This window comes from Rutidosis leptorrhynchoides, chromosome 1 (genome assembly GCF_046630445.1).
Source record: "Rutidosis leptorrhynchoides isolate AG116_Rl617_1_P2 chromosome 1, CSIRO_AGI_Rlap_v1, whole genome shotgun sequence".
NCBI classification, from domain to species: Eukaryota; Viridiplantae; Streptophyta; class Magnoliopsida; order Asterales; family Asteraceae; genus Rutidosis; species Rutidosis leptorrhynchoides.
Window position 1 is genome coordinate 707,190,380 of NC_092333.1, and position 10,496 is coordinate 707,200,875.

The 10,496-nt window shown below is 35.1% G+C and overlaps 1 protein-coding gene across 1 annotated transcript; it reads right to left on the minus strand.

Annotated features, from left to right (window-relative positions):
* Positions 1–5,676: 5,676 nt before the first annotated feature.
* LOC139853743 (uncharacterized) lies at positions 5,677–7,236 on the minus strand. The gene is made up of 4 exons (XM_071843109.1): positions 7,216–7,236; positions 7,063–7,119; positions 6,589–6,658; positions 5,677–6,137 (listed from the first exon to the last, which is right to left on the minus strand). Exons 1-4 carry the CDS (start codon positions 7,234–7,236, stop codon positions 5,677–5,679), a joined length of 609 nt encoding a protein of 202 aa, XP_071699210.1.
* Between the last annotated feature and the right edge of the window lie 3,260 nt (positions 7,237–10,496).

A 10,496-nucleotide genomic window follows, 5' to 3' on the forward strand; every position in this document is an offset into this window, starting at 1 on the left:
TTCTTTATGTTGCATGTTAGCCACTTTTTCTAAATCACGAAGTCCAATATTCGGATAAATTGAGTCAAAATAATTTCTTAACCCATTGCGTAAAATAGCATTTGGGTTCCCCGCAATATATGCGTCAAAGTAAACACATCGTAACTTATGGATTTCCCAATGTGATATCCCCCATCTTTCGAACGAAAGCCTTTTATAAACCAAGGCATTCTTGGAACGTTCTTCGAATGTCTTACAAACTGATCTCGCCTTAAATAGTTGTACCGAAGAATTCTGACCAACTCTAGACAAGATTTCATCAATCATGTCTCCGGGTAGGTCTCTTAAAATATTGGGTTGTCTATCCATTTTGTGTTTTTATACTGTAAAATAGACAAGAGTTAGATTCATAAAAAAGATACTTATTAATACAAGCAATTTTTACATATATCATAAAGCATAAGCACACTATATTACATATATTACACCACACGAATACAACTATCTTATTCCGACTCGCTTGTTTCTTCTTCTTCGGTTTTGGTTCGTTTTGCCAAGTTTCTAGGGATATATGATGTTCCCCTAATACGAGCCGTTATTTTCCACATTGGTTTAGAAAAACCTGGTGGTTTAGAGGTTCCCGGGTCATTGTTACAACTTAAGTACTTCGGGGGTTGACGATACATATAAAGTTCATCGGGGTTGGAATTAGATTTCTCTATTTTTATGCCCTTTCCCTTATTATTTTCTTTTGCCTTTTTAAATTCAGTTGGGGTAATTTCTATAACATCATCGGAATTCTCGTCGGAATCCGATTCATCGGAGAATTGATAATCCTCCCAATATTTTGCTTCCTTGGCGGAAACACCATTGACCATAATTAGCCTTGGTCGGTTGGTTGAGGATTTTCTTTTACTTAACCGTTTTATTATTTCCCCCACCGGTTCTATTTCTTCATCCGGTTCCGATTCTTCTTCTGGTTCCGACTCTTCTTCCGGTTCCTCTTCGGGAACTTGTGAATCAGTCCACGAATCATTCCAATTTACATTTGACTCTTCATTATTATTAGGTGAGTCAATGGGACTTGTTCTAGAGGTAGACATCTATCACATAATATCAAACGCGTTAAGAGATTAATATATCACATAATATTCACATGTTAAAAATATATAGTTTCCAACAAAATTTGTTAAGCAATCATTTTTTCAAGTAAACACGGTCGAAGTCCAGACTCACTAATGCATCCTAACAAACTCGATAAGACACACTAATGCAAAATTCTGGTTCTCTAAGACCAACGCTCGGATACCAACTGAAATGTCCCGTTCTTATTGATTAAAAACGTTCCATATTAATTGATTTCGTTGCGAGGTTTTGACCTCTATATGAGACGTTTTTCAAAGACTGCATTCATTTTAAAACAAACCATAACCTTTATTTCATCAATAAAGGTTTAAAAAGCTTTACGTAGATTATCAAATAATGATAATCTAAAATATCCTGTTTACACACAACCATTACATAATGGTTTACAATACAAATATGTTACAACAAAATAAGTTTCTTAAATGCAGTTTTTACACAATATCATACAAACATGGACTCCAAATCTTGTCCTTATTTAAGTATGCGACAGCGGAAGCTCTTAATAATCACCTGAGAATAAACATGCTTAAAACGTCAACAAAAATGTTGGTGAGTTATAGGTTTAACCTATATATATCAAATCATAATAATAGACCACAAGATTTCATATTTCAATACACATCCCATACATAGAGATAAAAATCATTCATATGGTGAACACCTGGTAACCGACATTAACAAGATGCATATATAAGAATATCCCCATCATTCCGGGACACCCTTCGGATATGATATAAATTTCGAAGTACTAAAGCATCCGGTAATTTGGATGGGGTTTGTTAAGCCCAATAGATCTATCTTTAGGATTCGCGTCAATTAGGGTGTCTGTTCCCAAATTCTTAGATTACCAGACTTAATAAAAAGGGGCATATTCGATTTTGATAATTCAACCATAGAATGTAGTTTCACGTACTTGTGTCTATTTTGTAAATCATTTATAAAACCTGCATGTATTCTCATCCCAAAAATATTAGATTTTAAAAGTGGGACTATAACTCACTTTCACAGATTTTTACTTCGTCGGGAAGTAAGACTTGGCCACTGGTTGATTCACGAACCTATAACAATATATACATATATATCAAAGTATGTTCAAAATATATTTACAATACTTTTAATATATTTTGATATTTTAAGTTTATTAAGTCAGCTGTCCTCGTTAGTAACCTACAACTAGTTGTCCACAGTTAGATGTACAGTAATAAATCGATAAATATTATCTTGAATCAATCCACGACCCAGTGTATACGTATCTCAGTATTGATCACAACTCAAACTATATATATTTTGGAATCAACCTCAACCCTGTATAGCTAACTCCAACATTCACATATAGAGTGTCTATGGTTGTTCCGAAATATATATAGATGTGTCGACATGATAGGTCGAAACATTGTATACGTGTCTATGGTATCTCAAGATTACATAATATACAATACAAGTTGATTAAGTTATGGTTGGAATAGATTTGTTACCAATTTTCACGTAGCTAAAATGAGAAAAATTATCCAATCTTGTTTTACCCATAACTTCTTCATTTTAAATCCGTTTTGAGTGAATCAAATTTGCTATGGTTTCATATTGAACTCTATTTTATGAATCTAAACAGAAAAAGTATAGTTTTATAGTCGGAAAAATAAGTTACAAGTCGTTTTTGTAAAGGTAGTCATTTCAGTCGAAAGAACGACGTCTAGATGACCATTTTAGAAAACATACTTCCACTTTGAGGTTAACCATAATTTTTGGATATAGTTTCATGTTCATAATAAAAATCATTTTCTCAGAATAACAACTTTTAAATCAAAGTTTATCATAGTTTTTAATTAACTAACCCAAAACAGCCCGCGGTGTTACTACGACGGCGTAAATCCGGTTTTACGGTGTTTTTCGTGTTTCCAGGTTTTAAATCATTAAGTTAGCATATCATATAGATATAGAACATGTGTTTAGTTGATTTTAAAAGTCAAGTTAGAAGGATTAACTTTTGTTTGCGAACAAGTTTAGAATTAACTAAACTATGTTCTAGTGATTACAAGTTTAAACCTTCGAATAAGATAGCTTTATATGTATGAATAGAATGATGTTATGAACATCATTACTACCTTAAGTTCCTTGGATAAACCTACTGGAAAATAGAAAAATGGATCTAGCTTCAACGGATCCTTGGATGGCTCGAAGTTCTTGAAGCAGAATCATGACACGAAAACAAGTTCAAGTAAGATCATCACTTGAAATAAGATTGTTATAGTTATAGAAATTGAACCAAAGTTTGAATATGATTATTACCTTGTATTAGAATGATAACCTACTGTAAGAAACAAAGATTTCTTGAGGTTGGATGATCACCTTACAAGATTGGAAGTGAGCTAGCAAACTTGAAAGTATTCTTGATTTTATGTAACTAGAACTTGTAGAATATATGAAGAACACTTAGAACTTGAAGATAGAACTTGAGAGAGATTAATTAGATGAAGAAAATTGAAGAATGAAAGTGTTTGTAGGTGTTTTTGGTCATTGGTGTATGGATTAGATATAAAGGATATGTAATTTTGTTTTCATGTAAATAAGTCATGAATGATTACTCATATTTTTGTAATTTTATGAGATATTTCATGCTAGTTGCCAAATGATGGTTCCCACATGTGTTAGGTGACTCACATGGGCTGCTAAGAGCTGATCATTGGAGTGTATATACCAATAGTACATACATCTAAAAGCTGTGTATTGTACGAGTACGAATACGGGTGCATACGAGTAGAATTGTTGATGAAACTGAACGAGGATGTAATTGTAAGCATTTTTGTTAAGTAGAAGTATTTTGATAAGTGTATTGAAGTCTTTCAAAAGTGTATAAATACATATTAAAACACTACATGTATATACATTTTAACTGAGTCGTTAAGTCATCGTTAGTCGTTACATGTAAGTGTTGTTTTGAAACCTTTAGGTTAACGATCTTGTTAAATGTTGTTAACCCAATGTTTATAATATCAAATGAGATTTTAAATTATTATATTATCATGATATTATCATGTATGAATATCTCTTAATATGATATATATACATTAAATGTCTTTACAACGATAATCGTTACATATATGTCTCGTTTAAAAATCATTAAGTTAGTAGTCTTGTTTTTACATATGTAGTTCATTGTTAATATACTTAATGATATGTTTACTTATCATAGTATCATGTTAACTATATATATATCCATATATATGTCATCATATAGTTTTTACAAGTTTTAACGTTCGTGAATCACCGGTCAACTTGGGTGGTCAATTGTCTATATGAAACATATTTCAATTAATCAAGTCTTAACAAGTTTGATTGCTTAACATGTTGGAAACATTTAATCATGTAAATATCAATCTCAATTAATATATATAAACATGGAAAAGTTCGGGTCACTACATTTTGCTTATCATTTTGTGTCGAAAATTACTTGCTTATCATCCTTAAAGTCTAGACACGTCTTATTGCCTCTATTGCATGAATAGCTTATAGACAAAATTCATATCTTAGCGTATCTGCTAATTTATATCTTAGCATATCTGTTACTGTAAATCTTGCCTGACATATTTCATAAATTCCTCCGTAATCTGTTACTGTAAATCTTTTGTTCTAATCAGTTTGATCTGAGTAGATCTAGAACTCAAAAAAACGATCTCGAATTTGACAAACTTTGACCGAAACCCTAAGAATGATCTAAGAACAGATTAGAAACACGAAATTGAAGCCGTGATCGATTAGGACTAGCCTATTACGCTCTGATACCACTTGTTTAGTAAAGATTTAAGAACGAATACATGTTTCGATTGATATTGAACGATTTACTACAATTGGGGAAATGAGAGAAAACCTAAGAACACCTAGTTACACCTTTGAATGAATGGAAGTTATGACCAAAGGCTTAAGAATACTAGTTTGAAAATGGTATTTATACTTTCATACCAGTTTCACTTACATTCTTATTTTGGTCAATTAAAGTCAAAACAGGCATCACATATTATTGACTTAACATTAGACCCGGACTAGACCCGGCTTAATAATGCCCGGTCTTGATTTTCTCATCGGGTACGGGTATTTTTGACATCCCCTACCACTAATTAGTAAAACGTCATACCTTTGAACTGAAGATTCGTGACTAACAAAATAGTAGGTCTATCTAGATCAGATATGCGGATATATGAAAATTTCGATATTTGGAGTTTTGATATGTGGAAGAAGGTTAACTGTAGTATGATGGATGTATTGGTAAGCTAATTTGTGTAGTTACGTAGTGTTAGCCGAGGTTAAAAATGAATGGTAAGATTAGAGTGAATTAGAAATGAATGATATGCTTCTACTAAAATATTAGTTACAGTAGTATTTTAGAAAATTTATGCAAAATATTAGCATACTCCAACATAGAAACAAAACGAAATATTTTATCCACCAATATCATTAAGGTTACATTATTTTATGTAATTCGTTCTTTATTACGAGTACACAAGTTAACAAATATAATAAAAAGATAAGAAATGGAGCAACAAGAAGATGACCAGTTTATCTCTTGCATACTACACCTCTCCCATTTAAACCACTTTGGCACCTCAAGCTTGGCAATTCCAAGTTCAATGAAGAATCTTCTTCATGGTTGCCTTTAAACTTAGCAACTGAACAGTCGGTTGCAAACGAATTTGTACTTAGAAATTTTTTATCTTCGCCCATCACCGGCATTAGCACTCCCATTTTTACTTTGCTCACGTAGTCGTTCCTATAAGTTTGTGCTAGAACTCCGTCAACCTCGTTACTTAATGAGAAGAACTTGAATTTGAGATCAAGATGAGCAAAGCAATCATCGGCAGTAATACCGTAGTTGTGGATTCTTGATTCTTCCTTTGTTATTGGAACCACTTTGGCAGTGATCTTGAAGAGATTTTCAACTTCAACAACGATACTGTTGGTATCACGAACCCTAGTGATCGTGGTTGTAGAAGATTGCCATTTGGCACCTTCAGTGTACCCTGGGTGTAAAACTTAAATACTTGGTGTACCCTGGGTGGATTTTTCCGGAGTGTTTGACGCAGGATATGACAGATCGGTGGGTAGTTAGGGTTTCGATTATACGATACGAGGCGTATTGTGTGGTCGGTGGACGATGATTGACTGATAAAAACTGTTATGGAGTGCTGTATATGAAGAGGAAGACCCGAAAATCTTGAATAAATAACGAAATCAACAATCATTGCATCCCTTATTCCATTTCTTTTTACAACCTAACGAAATTAAAAGAAAAAAGCAAGGCCTTAATAATAAATAAAAACCCTAATTTCGAAGATCTTACCGAAGTTAAAGGAAAATAAAACCTGCTTATAAGAAGAGAAAAGAAAAGAGTGACAAGAACCTGATTCCATATCTTCTTCTGATAACTTAGCACCTACTGCACAGGACACATGACCTATATGATAGCAAAACCTTTCGGTAGTAACAAAGTAGAAGAATCTTTCAGACAAATAGCAGTATCACTCATTAACAAGAGAGAACCCTGCCTTGTATATGACTTTAAGAATTATAAAGAATTATACAGTGTAAATAAAATTTGAAAAATCAGAAACACGAACATTGGTCACATGCTCGAGTTAGTGTATTACTGCGTAATCTCCACAAAAGTAACTAAACGCCTTTTCTTTGCCTTAAATAACAAACAAAAATAAATAATCGACCAAAAATATTGAATACTATTCATATTCATTATATAAATTATAAATAAAGTTAATAAATAAATCGAAAGGATGAAATTGCGCCTAAGTGCCACCTCAACTTCAGATAAAAAAAATTAGTTAATGGATGCAAGAACACACGATTAAGGATTAACTAGCAACTGCAATATAACCCAAGACATCATACCTAATAGAAAAAGTAATACTTCTGGCTGCACCATAAACTCACCATTACAATAGTACACCTTCGGCAGCAGCAAAATAGAAGAATCTTAGTATACATATCCTGCAAACATAAGCTTTAAATACAATAATTTACATAGTACTAAACAAACTAAAAACAACCCACAGATCGTAAGATATTAAAAATCAACATTAGTACCTGTAGTCCTGTTGTATCCATGTGATTATATGTTGTGATTTACGCGCTTTCAAGACCCGAGAAATTAATCGTACAATTAAGCGATAAATAAAGACACAAGATTTTATGTGGTTCGGCGTGAGGCCTAGTCCACGGGCGGAAGCAGAGATGGATTTTACTAGCAAATATGGCAAACCCGAGGTTACAATGTATCACTCTAATCTAGGCTCCGAAAATACTAACAAAGTATTTGGACCACTCACTAGATTATAACATTTCTCTCGTAACTCACTCGTATAGAATTTTATATAACAATTCTATACTCTCTTTATTTTCTACAATACTCCTCACAAGAGTTATTAGTAAACTCTTTCAAGTATGTGTTTTAATATGAGATTTAAGATGTGAATAATGGGATGATTGAAATGAAGCTATGTGGTGGCCTTATATAGGTGAAGAAGACCATGAGAACATGAAGTGTAAACAAGTGACTTTGCATGTCATGCCATCTGCCTTATTTGAATTCAATTGTCATCTTTGTTGAATATTAATAAACCATGTGCCCATTCTATTGGTAGGTAGCCAAACATAGACTTCAACTTGGAATTGAGTTACCCTTTTCTATACCGTCCAACAAATCTCCACCTTAACGAACATTCCAATCCTTTGCTATCCGTTATCAATCTCTGCTTCCTGTCAGCCCTCTCGGGCTCATCACTTTCTTCGAACGCCAACCAAGTCCAAACAATGTTCGAACTTGTTTGTTGTAACTGGCTTAGTCAACATATCTTCCGGATTATCTGCCGTACCAATCTTCTTGACTATTATAACTCCTTTAGATATGACTTCACGAATAAAGTGATACCGTACATCAATGTGTTTGGTTCTCTCATGATACACTTGATTTTTAGTCAAATGTATGGCACTCTGGCTATCACAATGCACCACAGTTTCGTCCTGTTGCAAACCCAGATCACCAACCAAACCCCTCAGCCACTTTGCTTCTTTTACACCCTCAGTCATAGCCATGCATTCCGCTTCAGTTGTAGACAAAGCAACTATCGATTGTAATGTTTCTTTCCAACTAATAGCACATCTTCCGAGAGTAAAAACATATCCCGTCTGAGACCTTCTCCGATCCAAATCACCAGCATAGTCTGAATCAACGTATCCGGTAACATTAGTATTACCACCGCTATTAAATACTAAGCCAATATCAGTTGTCCCTCTGAGGTACCGAAGAATCCATTGCACCGCTTTCCAATGAGCTTTCCCTGGACAATCCATATATCTACTCACCACGCTTACCGCCTGTGCAATATCCGGTCTAGTACATACCATAGCATACATGATGCTACCTACAGCACTAGCATATGGAACATGTGACATATGCTCCACCTCCTCCTCAGTTTCCGGTGACAATGCCGATGAAAGTTTGAAATGTGCAGCAAGTGGAGTACTAACCGGTTTGGAGTTATCCATCCCAAAACGCTGAAGAACCTTTTCAATATATTTCTTTTGTGACAAATACAATTTTCCTTCACGTCTATCTCTGATAATCTCCATTCCCAATATCTTCTTAGCTGCACCCAAATCTTTCATCTCAAACTCACTTTTGAGTTGAGATTTTAACTGATCGATCTCAGACATGTTTTTCGAAGCAATCAACATATCATCCACATATAATATCAAATAAATGTACGAGCCATCAGGAAGCTTCTTGTGATATACACAACTATCATAATCACTCCGCGAGTAACATTTACTAGTCATGAATACGTCAAACCGCTTATACCATTGTCGAGGTGATTGCTTCAAGCCATATAATGACTTTTTCAGCAAACAAGCTTAATCTTCCTTTCCTTTGACCACAAATCCCTCTGGCTGGCGCATAAAGATCCGTTCCTCCAATTCACCATGTAAGAATGCCGTCTTAACATCTAGTTGCTGCAGCTCCATATCAAGTAAAGCAACCATGGCAAGTAACACGCGAATAGATGTATGCTTTACGACTGGTGGGAAAACTTCATTAAAGTCAACTCCCTCTCTCTGAGTAAAGCCTTTTGCTACAAGGCGCGCTTTGAACCTTTCATTTTCTACACCCGGAATTCCGTCCTTCTTCTTGAAGATCCATTTGCATCCAACAATCTTCTGACCTTTAGGCGGTTTCATTAGCTCCCACGTATGATTCTTATAAAGAGACTCCATCTCTTCATTCATAGCTACAGACCACTTTGCAGATTCCAGGCCACTAATAGCTTCACGATATGTAGCAGGTTCTTGGACCTCTATATCTTCTGCCATACTCAGGGCATAAGCTACCAAATCTGCATGCCCGAACCGTTGTGGTGGTTTTATTGCTCGTCGTTCTCTATCTCTTGCTAGATTATAATTCTGTAGATCATGTTGCTTATCTGACAGATATTCTGGTGTCATTTGATCAACACCAGAGTCATGTACGTCTTCTACAACGGGCTCGACAGGAGTATCTTGTACTACTCCTTGTGGAACATCTATTTCTAGCTCCACCTGCTCTTCAACTTCACGATCTTTTCCAGTAACTACTTGTTCCTCCTCTGTCTTTTTCAACATAGCAGACTCATCAAATGTCACATCCCTGCTGATAAGAAATCGGGATGATTTACCATCAGGGCACCACAATCTATAACCCTTCACCCCATCTGCATACCCTAGAAATCTGCATTTTTGGCCCTCGGCTCAAGTTTACCATCTTTCACATGAGCATAAGCAAGACAACCAAATATCTTCAAATCACTGTAACTTGCAGGGGAACCTGACCATTTCTCCAAAGGAGTTTGACAATCAATTGCCGTTGATGAAGACCGATTTACCAAATAACAAGTTGTATTGACAGCTTCAGCCCAAAATATATTTGGTAATTTTGCATTTGAGAGCATACACATCGCTCGCTCAAGGAGCGTTCTATTCATCCGTTCTGCAACGCCATTCTGTTGTGGTGTAAACCGCACTGTGTGGTGTCTCACAATGCCTTCGTTCTTGCAGAACTCATTGAATTCGCCTTTGCAGAATTCCAGTCCATTGTCCGTTCTCAAGCGCTTGATGAACTTTCCAGTCTGCTTCTCTATCATCATCTTCCATTGCTTGAAATTGACAAAGACTTCATCCTTACGTTTAAGGATATAAACCCAAACTCTTCTCGAATAGTCATCAATAAAGGTTAACATGTATCTCGCACCACCCTTTGAAGGAACAGGAGATGGACCCCAAAGATCTGAATGGATATAATCCAAAGTACCTTTCGTCCTGTGAACGGCTGTGCC